This window comes from Muscardinus avellanarius (genome assembly GCF_963383645.1).
Source record: "Muscardinus avellanarius genome assembly, chromosome: 4".
NCBI classification, from domain to species: Eukaryota; Metazoa; Chordata; class Mammalia; order Rodentia; family Gliridae; genus Muscardinus; species Muscardinus avellanarius.
The window spans coordinates 130,365,663-130,379,050 of NC_137789.1; the positions used below are offsets into that span (position 1 = coordinate 130,365,663).

The 13,388-nt window shown below is 52.1% G+C and overlaps 1 protein-coding gene across 1 annotated transcript; it reads left to right on the forward strand.

Moving 5' to 3' along the window:
* Positions 1-1,275: 1,275 nt before the first annotated feature.
* On the forward strand, positions 1,276-12,881 carry ANKRD2 (ankyrin repeat domain 2; the record flags this gene model as incomplete). Its single annotated transcript, XM_080695384.1, is given in 10 exon segments — positions 1,276-1,393; positions 1,396-1,508; positions 5,308-5,412; positions 5,791-5,949; positions 6,044-6,151; positions 9,449-9,547; positions 9,906-10,004; positions 11,614-11,712; positions 11,876-11,974; positions 12,729-12,881. Coding segments are annotated over 10 exon segments (1,083 nt in total). The 5' UTR covers positions 1,276-1,344.
* Between the last annotated feature and the right edge of the window lie 507 nt (positions 12,882-13,388).

Genomic DNA, 13,388 nt, shown 5'->3' on the forward strand with positions numbered 1-13,388 from the left:
TGCTGTTCTGGGGACAGGTGGGCACAGCCTTTCCAGCTGCATTGGTGCGCAAAGCACACAGACCAGAACCTCTAGCCTTCTGGCCCTAATTCTGATTCCTCTTGTATTCTTGTGAGCCCTGAGGAGAAGCCACTTAACCTCTGGACCCATGTGGCTTTTCTTGAAAGTGGAGGTAAATGCCTGTCCCGCTTTTCCTAACAGTTGCTGGGAGGATTAAAAGAGAAAACAGATGTGAATATGCCTTGAAGGCAGAGCCACACCCCAGGACTGTGGCTTGAGTTGCTGCTGGTCTGTTCCTATCGCAGGAGGGGGCTGGCTTCAGGCTCCATCCCAGCAAGCCAAGCCCTTCTAGTGAGGTATACATGGAAATCCTGAAGATGCTGTGCCCGTGTGGGTATCAAAGCAGAATTTCTGATAAATTTTTATTAGGAGCAGGTGCAGAGGTTTATGAACCAGAGAGAAGGAACCAGTTCCTTGTGTCTTTAAGGGAATGCGTGCCCTGGGCAGAGGGAAGTCCCAAGGCTATTTAGCTAAGGCAGGCCCTGGAGCATTACAGAAGTACAGAGCCAGGAATCTCCAGTTCCCTGGAAGGTTAAGCCTGCATCATGATGACCCACAGCTCAAGCCTGTGAGTTCCAGGTGTGGAGCTGAGCTGGTGCAGTCTGCTTATCCTCAGTTGGGAGTGTTATTCACTGTCAGCATGGCCAGCCTACAGTCAAGATCACCTGTCCTTAACTGGCTTTGGTGTTGCACTCTGGCTTCCTGATACGCTTCTCTTTAAGCAACCCTGCAAGTCCTGCAGAAGCCATTGAAGAAAAAGATGAATTTGGTCCATCCACGACTAATGTACACATGGTACAATGCAGTGATGAATCACTAGGGGGTGCTGTGGGTCCCCGAAGAGGCAAAGGCCCACAGGAGTTGCAATCAGAGGGAAGTAGCTGCCCTTACTCCACCCGGCCCTGGCACTCTGGCCTGCATGAGCCAGAGTGTGCCTTCTCACAGCCAGCAGAGCCTGTTTCCAGGACCACCTAGGGGGAACAGGCCTGTCTTGGGTACCCATGTTTGGGTTTCAGGCCTGTTGGACAGGGTTTTCAAATATCCAGCAGGTGGTACTGCCATCCAGGCCAGAGGATGCAGCCAGAGGGGTCCTGTGTGCAGCCCCCCTGCCCTGGCTAAGGCCCAGCTGGTCCAAAGCACTCAGGACAGAGACTAAACAAGCTCCTTTACAGAGCCCTGCTCTTGGGGTGCTGTGCCCTCTGGCTCCCTCCCCTGCTCCCTGGGGCTGCCCGAGGTGAAGGTGACAGGTGGGGGAGGCAGGTGGAGAATTGGGCCAGTGAGCTCATGGCAAAGGCGTCCAGCAGGCGGGGTGGATGTTCTGCCTATAAAGCCCCCATGCCCTCTGGCCTGCAGAGGTGGTCATGGACAGCACCATGGAGGGTTCTGAGGCGGTGCAGAGGGCCACGGCGCTCATCGAGCAGCGGCTGGCACAGGAGGAGGAGAGTGAGGTAGGAGCAAGGGTCTGGGGGCCCAAGGGGCATCTGGGAAATCCACCTCTGCTTTCATGGAAAGGGAGAGCCTGGTTGTCACACAGTAGGTTGGGTGGTTGGCCCAGCTGGCCCCCTCCTGCTCTAGGGTGCTCCTGACAGAGGGGATTGCTGGTGGTGAGAGACTGGGGCTTCAGCCCCCAAAATTGAGAGCCAGTTTGGGAGAAGTTTTGGAGGAGGGAGCTGAGCTTCCCAAGACTCTGCCCACCCACCTGGGCTTCAGGAGACAGGCCAGGCTGTGCAGGGCAGACAGCTGGGCACTGCCTAGGAGTGCCGGGAATGTGTGGTCCTGAGAAGTCCTGCTGTGGCTGGAAGGCTGGGGCAGAAACAACTCCAGGGCTTGGTCACTGCAGGGGAATGAAGCCCAGTACTCAGCAAGGGAGGGCTGCTGAGAAGGAAGCAAGGTTTCCCCAGGACTGCAGCCACACTTGGGGTGGCTGGGGCAGCACAGCTGCATTTTTCTCAGGATAAGGAAATGGGGCAGGAGTGTTGGCCTGCCCTACTCTAAACTGCATTTATTCAGCCAAGAGCCCAGTTCTGAGAGGAATGGGAAGACCCATAAGGCCTAGACCCTGCCTTCTTCTCACTGACGCAGCATTCATTTTAGCCAGCACTCCTCAGCTACATAGCCAACTAAGAAACAAGGCAGAGGGAAGAAATGGTTAGATACAGATGTGAATTGGCAGCTGGCAGAGTCATCCCAGCTGTGGGCCTTCATGGACTACTTGGGGGGCAGATGATACTCGAGCTGGTCCTTCAAGAGTGTTAAGTGGAGTAAGGACTGGGAGAGTATTCTAGGCTAAGGAAATGACAGTAGCTAAAGTCTTCACAAGTGAAAATGTGGCCGTAATCAGAAAGCCAGAGGAGGTGGCACTAAGGCTGGAAAGGGAAGCCAAGGACAAGCCAGAGAGAGCTATGGAAAAGATGCCTATTCTGTGGGCAGTGGGAGCCGCGAAATGTTGAGTGAGGGACAATGGCGCCGTCTGGCTTATTCAGAGAAGGCCACTCCGAGTCGTGAGAAGGACTTGCTGGATGGGGAAAGGCTAGCCCTAACAGGAATGGAAGGGAGGAGATAAGTCAGTTTAGAGGCAGGCACCATTCAAAAAAGGAAGTGTGGCTGAATGAGGGGGCGAGGAAGGAGGGAGCAGAACTCCAAGGGAAAAAGAGATGAGTGCAAATTCATCAAGGAAGAGCTGGGACAGAGCCTGCTGAGTCCTGGCTGGGGCATCCCTGGATCTCCGGGAATCCCGCTTCTCACTCCTCTGTGGCCATGTGCACGTGGCCGGCCAGTGCCAGGCAGGGGAGTCATAATGCTGTGTCATTCCTGGAGCGCTGCCACAGACACAGGAACCTTTAGCAAGGGACACAGAGCGTTCATTCATCCAGCAAATAGAGCTACAGGCCTATCCGGACACCAGGCGCCCTTGGAGCCAACCTTCCACCCAGTGCCTACTGCATGCCAGGCACTGGCAGGTACAGCTGTGCGCCTCTGTACCTGGCTGCATTCTCAAATTCAATCTGTACAACAGTCTATGAAATAAGGTGAGAGTTTTGTTTCATAAACTAACATCCAATTCAACACATATCTATTGCGTGCCTTCTGTGTAGCAGCCTATAAAGACAACTCTGAAGGAAGGGGTTGTATAGTCTGACCTGGATGGTCTTAGAGCCCATCCCAGCAGGGTTCTCAGAGTCTCTGGCTAGCCTGAGCCCCCTCCCTATGGTGGGGAAGGCAAAGGAGGGCTGAAGGCCAGCCCAGGGGCTGGAGCTCTTTTGTGGGGAGCATCCCAGGTTAGGTCAGTAAGTTGGGTACGTGGAGGACCCACTTCTCCTCAGCTGTCCTTCTGTCCCAGCACTCTCTAACCTCGCTCCCACCCATACAAGATGTGGGAGACAGGTTCAGGGATGCCAGCTCTTCACAAAGAATAAAGTAATCTGGGGAAACCAGAGCTGAAGCAGAGAAGACTTGGAAGGAAGTTCAACCAAATTATTACCATCAGAAGAAGGCGGCTACTTAGGCACCTCAGCTGGGAAGCCGAGAAGCCGCTGCTCTCATCCCTTCATGTCTCTGACAGCAGTAGTTTTCGGGCTCTAGATTTCACAGATCAGAACGTTACTGGCCAATCAAAAGTCAAGTCTGACACAGAGTTGTCAAATTTTTATATTGCCAAAACGGCCATTTAAAAATAACAGCTGGGCCTGGTGGTACATGCCTGTGATCCCAGCACTTGGGAAGTTGATTCAGGAGGATTGCAAGTTTGAGGACAGCCTTAGCAATATAGCCAGACTCAACAACCTAGTGAGGCCTTATTTCAAAACAAATAAAGCCAGGCGTGGTGGCACACACTTGTAATCCTAGTACTTGAAAGGCTGAGACAGGAAGATCGAAGGTTCGTAGCCAGCCTCAATTACTTAGTGAGGCTTCCACAACTTAGTGAAATCCTGTCTCAAAATACAGAATAAGGCCGGGCATGGTGGCGCACGCTTGTAATCCCCGTGCTTGGGAGGCAGAGACAGGAGGATCCCGCAGGTTCGAAGCCAGCCGCGCGCGTTGGCTTAGGAGACCCTGTTTCTAAATAAAAATGTAAAAATAGGTTTGGGAGTGTAGCCCGGAGGTAGAAGGGCTTCCAGGAACCCCAGTACCACCAAAAAAAAAAAAAAAAAAACAGAATAAAAAATAGGGCTGGTGGTGTTCAGAGGTAGATGCCCCTGGGTTCAATACTTAGTACCACAAAAAAAAATAATTAATTATAAAAAGTCCTTGAAATTGCCAAGAAGATCATTTAAAAATAAAAGCAGGGCATGATGGCACACACTTGAAATCTCAGGACCTGGAAGGCTGAAACAGAGAAGATCTCAGGTTCTGAGGCCAGTTCATGGTAACACAGCAAGATATTGTTTCAAAATAACAAAATAGGGCCAGGTTGTAGCTCAGTGGTAGGCAAAACTGGAGTGAGGGGTAACTGCCTAAAAAAAAAAAAAAAAAAAAAAAAGTTAAAAAGATGGAAAAGTCAAAGCCAGGCATGGTGGCACACACTTGTAATTCCAGTACTTGGGAAGGATGAGGCAGGAGGATTGCAGGTTTCAAAGCCAGCCTAAGCAACTTACCAGGCGCTAAGCAACTTAATGAGACCCTGTTTCCAAATAAAAAAATAATAGGGCTAGGGGTTGAGTTGGAGTTAGAATAACTCTGGGTTCCATCCTCAACAACAACACACACACACACACACACACACACACACACGTGTACTGAACATGTACAGGTTTTCCCCTGCCATGATTTCCTAAGCAAGAAAGCATAATTATTTAAAAAGCATTTACACTGCATTAAGTATTATAAGTAATCGGAAGATGGTTTTACAGTGTAAATGGAAGGATGTGTATAGCTCATATGCAAACACTGTGCCCTTTAACAAAGACCTGAGCATCTGCAGATTTTGGTATCTGTTGTGTTTGTGTCTTGGAACCTAACCCCTATGGATAGGAGAAACGACTTTGTATTTACTATCATGAAAACTCAGTCTGTGGCTTTCCATCTCCTTTGTCTGGGAACTGGGGCAATCAGGAAGCCAGGCTGGAATTGAGGCTGAGGAGATGAACTGTGGAACCTGCTGCCCCCTTCTGGGGCCCTCTCCAGGGATCCTGCCTTTGCCTGGGCTCTGAGGCACAGGAGGAGCCCTTGCAGGCGTGTCCTTGGGGTGGTTGGGGGAGAGACAACCAGTGCACCCATCCTGGAGACCATGACCTCTTGGCTCACCAGAAACTGCGTGGAGGAGCCGCCCCCGGGAAGCTGCCCATGGACACGCTGGTGCTGGAGGATGAGAAGCGTCTGGGCGCCCAGAACCGGGCTTTACAAAAGGTTCAGGTGAGTGCGGGAGAACCCAAAGTCTGTGCTGAGGGACCGGCCAGGCAAGTCGTGGCCTGGGCTCCTCCTCTGAGGCTCTGTGCCTCACGTGGTGCTCCCTGGCCTAGCAGCTCAGTTCCCACCCCCCCACCCCCCCACCCCCCACCGGGAACCCAGGAGCAGTGCAGAACTCTGCTCCACCAGACCTGCAGAATCAGACACCTGCCCCCCACCCCCGGGCAGCGCCGCCCCCTGTGTTTGCCATCTTGTCCCAGCAGGGGAATTGGACCTTGGCTCCTCTCTAGAAGGTCTCCCTACCCACTCCGGCTTAGCTCAGATTCTCCAAGTACTCCAAACTCTGGGGCCGAGTGTGGGGCTTGATGGGTCGTCCCCACTCAGGGCCAAGAGCGCGTGCGCAAGACATCCCTGGACCTGCGGCGGGAGATCATCGATGTGGGTGGGATCCAGAACCTCATCGAGCTCCGAAAAAAACGCAAGCAGAAGAAGCGCGAAGCCCTGGCTGCCGCCCAGGAGCCGCCTCCAGAGCCCGAGGAGATAGTAAGTCCTGGGGAGGACGCCTGTGTGGGCAGGGAGAAGCGAGGAGACCCCCACAAACCCGGCCGCCCTCCATGACTGGACTCTCACCCTGCAGACAGGCCCCGTGGATGAGGAGACATTCCTGAAAGCTGCCGTGGAAGGAAAAATGAAGGTCATTGAGAAGTTCCTAGCCGATGGGGGTTCAGCAGACACTTGCGATGAGGTGATGCCCCAGCCCGCACCTGCACCTGCTTCTCTTTCAGAATTGCCACCCCCTCTCTGCTCAGACCCTGCTTCAGCACATCTGTGGCCTTGTTTAAGAACAGCCATGGAAGCCAGGTGTGGTGGTGCATGCTTGTAATCCCAGCATTTGAGAAGCTGAGACAGGAGGATTGAGGTTCACAGACAGCCTCAGCTACTTCAGTGAGACCATGTTTCAAAATAAAGAAAAAATAGGGCTGGGGGTGTAGCTCGGAGGTAGAATGCTCCTGGGTTCCAACCCCAGTACTGCCCCCCCCCAAAAAAAAGAACAGCCATGGAAGCCTGGCATGGTGGTAGCAGTGCATGCCTGCAAACACAGTATCTGGGAGGCTGAAGCAGGAGGATTGCAGATTCTAGGCCAGCCTCAGCAATTTAGCAAGATCCTGTTTCAAATTTAAAAGGGGTGGGGGCTGTAATGCAGGTTGGAGGCAGAACACCCCTCTATTAAATCTCCAGTACAAAGAAAAAACAAAAGCAAAAATAACAACAGTCATAGAGTTGGGTGTGGTGGCAGTCACCTGTAATCCCAGTACTTGGGAGGCTGAGACAGGAGAATCACAGGTTTGCAGCCAGCCACAGCAACTTGGCAGGCCCACCACAACTTAGGGAGACCCTGTTTCAAAATAAAATAGACTGGGGTATAGCTCAGAGGTAGAATGCCCCTGGGTTCAATCCCCAGTAACACACACACACGCCATGGACATTCTGTGGGTGGATTAAGGGGTGTCAGATCCTTCTTCTACCTCTCCCCAACTTAAATCACCTCCAACGTAACAAATGTCACATGTTTCTTTAAGGAAGATGAAGAATGGCATCAAAGAGTTCAGGAGATTCGGCTCAACTCCCTAGCTTTGGGACCCACAGCTGGTCTTATCACCCCTCCAGGCCTGTTTCCTTCACTGTAACATGGCCAGCTCGCTTCGCTGTTATGATCAGATGCAGTATTAAGCCAGATGTGGTGGGGCACGCCTATAATCCTAGTACCTGGGAGGCTGACACACAAGGATCACAGGTTCAAGGCCAGCCTCAGAAATTTATTGAGGCCCTCAGCAAACTAGCAAGACCCTAATTCAAAATAAAAATAAAAAGGGTCGGGGGTAGCCGGGCGTGGTGGCGCACGCTTGTAATCCCCGTGCTTGGGAGGCGGAGACAGGAGGATCGCACAGGTTCGAAGCCAGCCGTGCTGGTGTAAGAGACCCTGTTTCAAAAATATAAAATAGGTCTGGGAGTGTAGCCCGGAGGTAGAAGGGCTTCCAGGAACCCCAGTACCACCAAAAAAAAAAAAAAAAAAAAAAGGGTTGGTGGTGCAGCTCAGAGGTAGAGGTAGAATGGTCCTGAGTTCAATCTCCAGTATCAAAAAGGAAAAGGAAAAAAGCAACCTTAGCATCTCAGTAAGTATTTACTGACTGAATGAAAGCATATGCTAGGATATGATATTTTTCTCATGATATAATCTCATACTTTTTTTGGGGGGGGGACAGTACTGGGGATTGAACCCAGTTGCATTGTACTTCCAAGCTCCAGCCCTTGTTTTTAGTCTATCTATTTATTTATTTATTTATTTATTGGTACTGTGTGTGTGTGTGTTGTACCTATGAGCTATACCCCCAGCCCTATTTTTTAGTCTTTTTATTTTTGAAACAGTGTCTCACAGAGTTGTAAAGGGCCTCACTAAGTAGCTGAGGCTGTCTGCAAACCGCAATCCTCCCGTCTCAGCCTCCCGAATGCTGGGATTACAAACATACACTACCACTCCCGGCTTCTCATACTTTCTTTTAAAAAATGTGTGTGTGTGTGTGTGTGTGTGTGTGTGTGTGTGTGTGTTGCTGAGGATTGAACCTAAGGCTTTGCTCATGCTAGGTAAGTCAGCCCCAGCCCCAGCCCCTATTTTTATTATTTTATTATGGTAAAATATATGATATATGCTGTTTTAATCATCATAATTCAGTGGCATTAATTACACTTACAATGTTGAACAACCATCACCACCATCTATGTAAGAAAAAAAAAAAGATTTCCATCATCATCCATCTTACTTTTTGTTCTCCCTGAAACTCCCTCTTGGTACGTCATGGGCTCTCACAGCCTGGGATTTAGCATACTGATGGTTATTACAGAATATTGACAGACACTACTCTTCAGCCTCCATGGTCTTAAGCCTTTTTGTCTGTCCAGGCACCTCCTATCTACTAGGTGCTGGAAGTACCAAATGAGAAACAGAGAAGGGTTGAGAGCTGTGGGAGAGTGCCCCAGGCCAGCTCACTGGTACACGGAAACACACTCACAGAGCCCACGTGAGTCCAAGGCAGGAAGCGGCTGCGCTGAAGTTGGAGAAAGCTCATTCCTTCCTTGAATCAGTGTGGCCTACTCGTTTGGGTTCTGCTCAGCATTCTGGAAACAGAGTCCAGCAAGACTCGGCCTGCCCCGAGATGCTCATAGTCAAAGGTCATCTGGGCCACTCTGGCCTAGAGGCTTCAAGGAAGGAACAGGGCTTGTGAGCTGCATCTTAAAGTCGTAGCAGATTTTGATCAAGCACTCAGAAAGTGAGGACAAAGCCGGGCATGGCGGTACACGCTTGTAATCCCAGTACTTGGGAGGGTGAGACAGGAGGATTGCAGGTTCTAGGACAGCCTCGGCTACTTAGTGCGGCCCTCTGCAACTTAGTGAGACCCTGTTTTAAAGAATGAAAAATAAGCCGGGAGTGGTGGCGGCACGCTTGTAATCCCAGCATTTGGGAGGCTGAGACCGGAGGATCGCGGTTCGCGGACAGCCTCAGCTACTTAGTGATGCCCTCTGCAACTCAGTGAGACCTGGTTTCAAAATAAAGAATAAAAAAAAATAGGGCAGGGGGTGTAGCTTGGAGGTTGAATGCCCCTGGGTTCCATCCCCAGACCCGCAAAAAAAAAAAAGAAGAATAAATAACCGGGCTGGGGGTATAGTTAGCTAGAGGTCGAATGCCCCTGGCTTCAATCCCCAGCACCATCAAAAAAAAAAAAAAAAAAGTGAGGACAAAAGAAACAGATGTGTGGTGTGCAAAAGCCGTGTTGGAAATGGGGTTCAGTGAGTGGGTCAGAGTCCCTGGGGCAGGGGCTCCAAGGCTGCTTGGGATATAGCACAGGGAGCAGGCAGAACAGGTGAGGACATAGGGACCCAGCACAGGGGTCAGAATGGGGCCCCGGCAAGGCCTGGGCCTCACGTGGGCGGGAGGTGGGCTTGGGCGGGGGTCAGAGGCCAAGTCTCACAGCCTCTCTGGGGACAGTTCCGTCGGACAGCGCTGCACCGAGCCTCCCTGGAGGGCCACATGGAGATCCTGGAGAAGCTTCTAGAGAGTGGGGCCACTGTGGACTTCCAGGATCGGGTGAGTGGGAGGGCAGGCGTTGGGTGGAAGAGGGGAGAGGTGGGTCCAGTACCAATAGATCCCCTCTCGTGACAACCTGGGCCAGTCTGGGGCACACTGGCTGCCCGGGGACTGGGCCGAGCTCTACTGGGCCGTGTGACACTGGGTAAGGCCGGGCTTTCCCTGAGCCTCCTCTGTAACTCTGCCTTGGACTAGACGGCCCCTGAGGGCTCTCGTGTTCCACTGCCCAGACACAGTGTCTCTGCCTATTCCCTGCACCCTTCCCCTGGGTGCACTCCTGCTTTCCCAGCTGGGCTCCTTTCCCCCAGGGCACTTTCTTCCCTGCAGCTCTGCAGTTAAGCCCCATCCTTTCTTCTAGCTGGACTGCACAGCCATGCACTGGGCCTGCCGTGGGGGCCACTTGGAGGTGGTGAAACTCCTGCAAAGCCGCGGAGCAGACACCAACGTGAGGGATAAGGTGAGGCAACGAAGCTCAGATGCAGTGGCTGGGGGAGGTGCAGGGACGAGGGGCCGGGAGCTCAGGAGGCAGGGGGGTCATGAGTAGCTGCAGGCCCTTGAGGGACCACCATCCAGGGATGGGACCAGGAAAGGTGGAGTAGAGGGGATGTGAGAAGACCTACTGTTTGGGGATCTGAGGCCCACTAGAAAAATGGATACAAGATGTGTTCATTTGTGCAATTCTTCATCATTCTTCTGTTTATCCATCCACCTATCCATCCATCCATTTATTCTAATTTTTTTGGTCCTGGAAATTGAACTCAGGGGCATTCTACCTCTAAGTTACAGGTCCAGTACTTTTTTTTTTTTAACAGGCCCTTGCTAAAGTTGCCGAGACTGGCCTCAAATCCTGCAATCCTCCCGTCTCAGCCTCTCAAGTGATAGGATTACAGGTGTGGGCTACTGCACCCCACTTCTGTTCATTTATTAATCCACCATCCTTCATTTCTTGCTTCAGGTGTAGCCTTGAACAAGGAAGTAACCATTTGAACCTCTGTTCCTCATTTATAGAGTTCTTGTATAGGTTAGATGGGAACATGTTTATAAATGAATTAGTTATCCAATATAAAGCTAATGCTTTGAAAGTTTTTGTCACACCTGTCACATAGTCATCTCTCAATAAATGTCACTTTATACTTTTTCAAAGAATAGTGGAGAGCTGGGCGTGGTGGCTCACGCTTGCAATCCCAGCATTCCAGGAGGCTGAGATCGGAGGATCAAGGTTCACGGATAGCCTCAGCTACTTAGTGAGGCCCTGTTTCAAAATAAAGAATAAAAAATAGGGCAGGGGGTAAAACAGGGCAGGGGGTATAGCTCAAAGGTCAAATGCCCGTGGGTTCCATCCCAGACCAAAAAAAAAAAAAAAAAGAATAGTGGACTAGGTGACTCAGCAGCATAGAACTTGCCTGCCATGGTTAAGGAAGGTCCTGGATTCAATCCCCAGCAGCTAATAATAACAATAAATAAGTGGAGGTAGCCAGGCATGGTGGCACATGCCTGTAATTCCAGTATTTGGGAGGCTGAGACAGGAGGATCACAGGTTTGAAGTCAGTCTTAGTAACCTAGCGAGACCCTGTTTCCAAATAAAAAATAAAAAGGTCTGAGGGGAGTGGGGTGTGTGGTGCATGCCTGTAATCCCAGTAGTTGGGAGGCTGAGATAGGAAGATTGAGGATTCAAGGCCAGATTCAGTAACTTATCAAGGCCCTCAGCAACTTAGTGTGACCTGTTTCAAAATAAAAATTAAAATGGGGGTGTGTAGCTCAGAGGTAGAATGCCCCTGGGTTCAATCTCCAGTACCACACACATATACACACACATACACACACATGTAAACAGTTGTTCACAGCTAGCTAAGAGAACCTTAGAAACCCTCAAGAGGTGGTGGTGTTTAAGACTTAGAGTTAGCCCAGTGGGTAGGATGGTGGGAGACCATGCCATCTCCTGCCCCTGTAGGGGTCAGGCCTTGGCACAAGGACTTGGGAGGAGGATCAAGCTGGAGTTAGGACAGCCCCCTCAGGGGACCACAGTCAGGGCCCCTCAAACAGCACTTCCTGCTCCCTCCCCACAGCTGCTGAGCACGCCCCTGCACGTGGCTGTCCGCACCGGGCACGCGGAGATTGTGGAACACTTTCTCTCCCTGGGCCTGGACATCAATGCCAGAGACAGAGTGAGTGCTGGCCCCGCCGGCTGGTGCCCCGGCAGCTTGTGGGTTCCCACAGATGAGCATCCTTCCCTCTGGGCTCCATGAGCAGGGTCTGTAGCCTACCTCCAGTCACCTGCTCCCCACGCACTGCCCCGAAGGGCCATGCTGAATGGTACTCTGTCACTAGGAAGGGGACAGCGCTCTGCACGATGCTGTGAGGCTCAACCGCTACAAAATCATCAAACTGCTGCTCCTGCATGGGGCTGACATGATGGCCAAGAACCTGGTAAGTCTGTTCCTTCCTGGCTGCAGTAAGGGGGCACCGTGGGTGTGTCTGGACCCCTGGGGCAGCCCTAGCTTAGGGACACATCATTGGCTATGGCCATCAGCAAAGTCACATATAGTTGACCTCTTCCAGAATGTCATTCCAACCACCTGGCTCCCCCAACTCCATGTGTGTAAATGTCCAAGGTAGAAGCAGGAGGGGTGGCAGAGACTTTCTGAAGACCCAGGGGAGGCCATGGGCATCCTAACATGCAGACCCAAGGAGGGCCAGATCGTGGAGGCACAGAGCGGGAAGGACTAAGCACTTGCTTGGCATGGCCATTCCTAGCATGCCATGTTGGCTTCTGGTGGTCCTTGAGTTTTCTGAGGATCAAAGTCCAAGCTTTTCTTTGGGGCCCAAAGCAATCACAAAAGAGAAGGGCATAAGAGAGTCCCATTGGCACAAGGAACGCTAAGATACTGGGAAAAATCAGGAGGATATGGACAGAGTGTGGGGGCTTCTCAACTTCAGTACCACTGACAATTGGGACTGGGTAATTATTTGTTGGGGGGGGTTGCTGTCCTGTGCATTGTAGAAATTTAAGCAGCATCCCTGGACTCTGCCTACCAGACACCAGAAGCACCCCCGACCCCCAGCTGGGATCATCAGAGCGTTCTCATTCATGCCCAGTTGCCCCCAGTTGACAACCAGTGTAACTGAGGATACCTCCCGGTAGACTTTGGAATCATGAACAGACCTCCTGTGTTTCTCCCAGGCAGGAAAGACCCCCACGGACCTGGTGCAGCTGTGGCAGGCTGACACCCGGCACGCCCTGGAACACCCGGAGCCTGAACCTGGGTCAGAGCAGAATGGGCTGGAGGGGCCTGGGAGCAGCCGCGCGACCCCCCAGCCTGTGCCAGCCCAATAAACGCCCGCCCAGCCCAGCCAGTCAGACTGTCCCCCAGAGCCAACTGAGGACCCTGCCCCTCCTTGCGTGATCCAGGAGCACGCACAAACTAGCACAATAAAAAAGTGGTTTTTGCTATTTTGTGATGTTTGTTTCCATTTGTGCTCAGAATACTTAGGAATGAAGAGTGGGGATCAGGGTGGGCTTGGGCACGAGGGGAACGTGGAGCCCTTTGTCTCCGCTGGGTTAGTTCTGCTGCATGTCCTACCTTGTCTCTCCTTGCTTTTGCCCCGCCACCCTGGTTTTCTGCCCCTCCCCAAATCCCTGGGGGCCAGGCTTGGCTCCTGCACAGCCACCCCCCCACCCTTGCCATGGTCCCACCCTGCTGAGCAGTGTGTGGCCAGCACAGGCCTGCCATAGGGCCTCTTTGGCAGGAGGCGCTTGGCAGGGAGCTGGACAGGGCGTGTCACAGGCAGCTTCTGGCCCTGTGTGGCACCACCCTCCTGCAGGCCAGCCAATCAGCTTCTC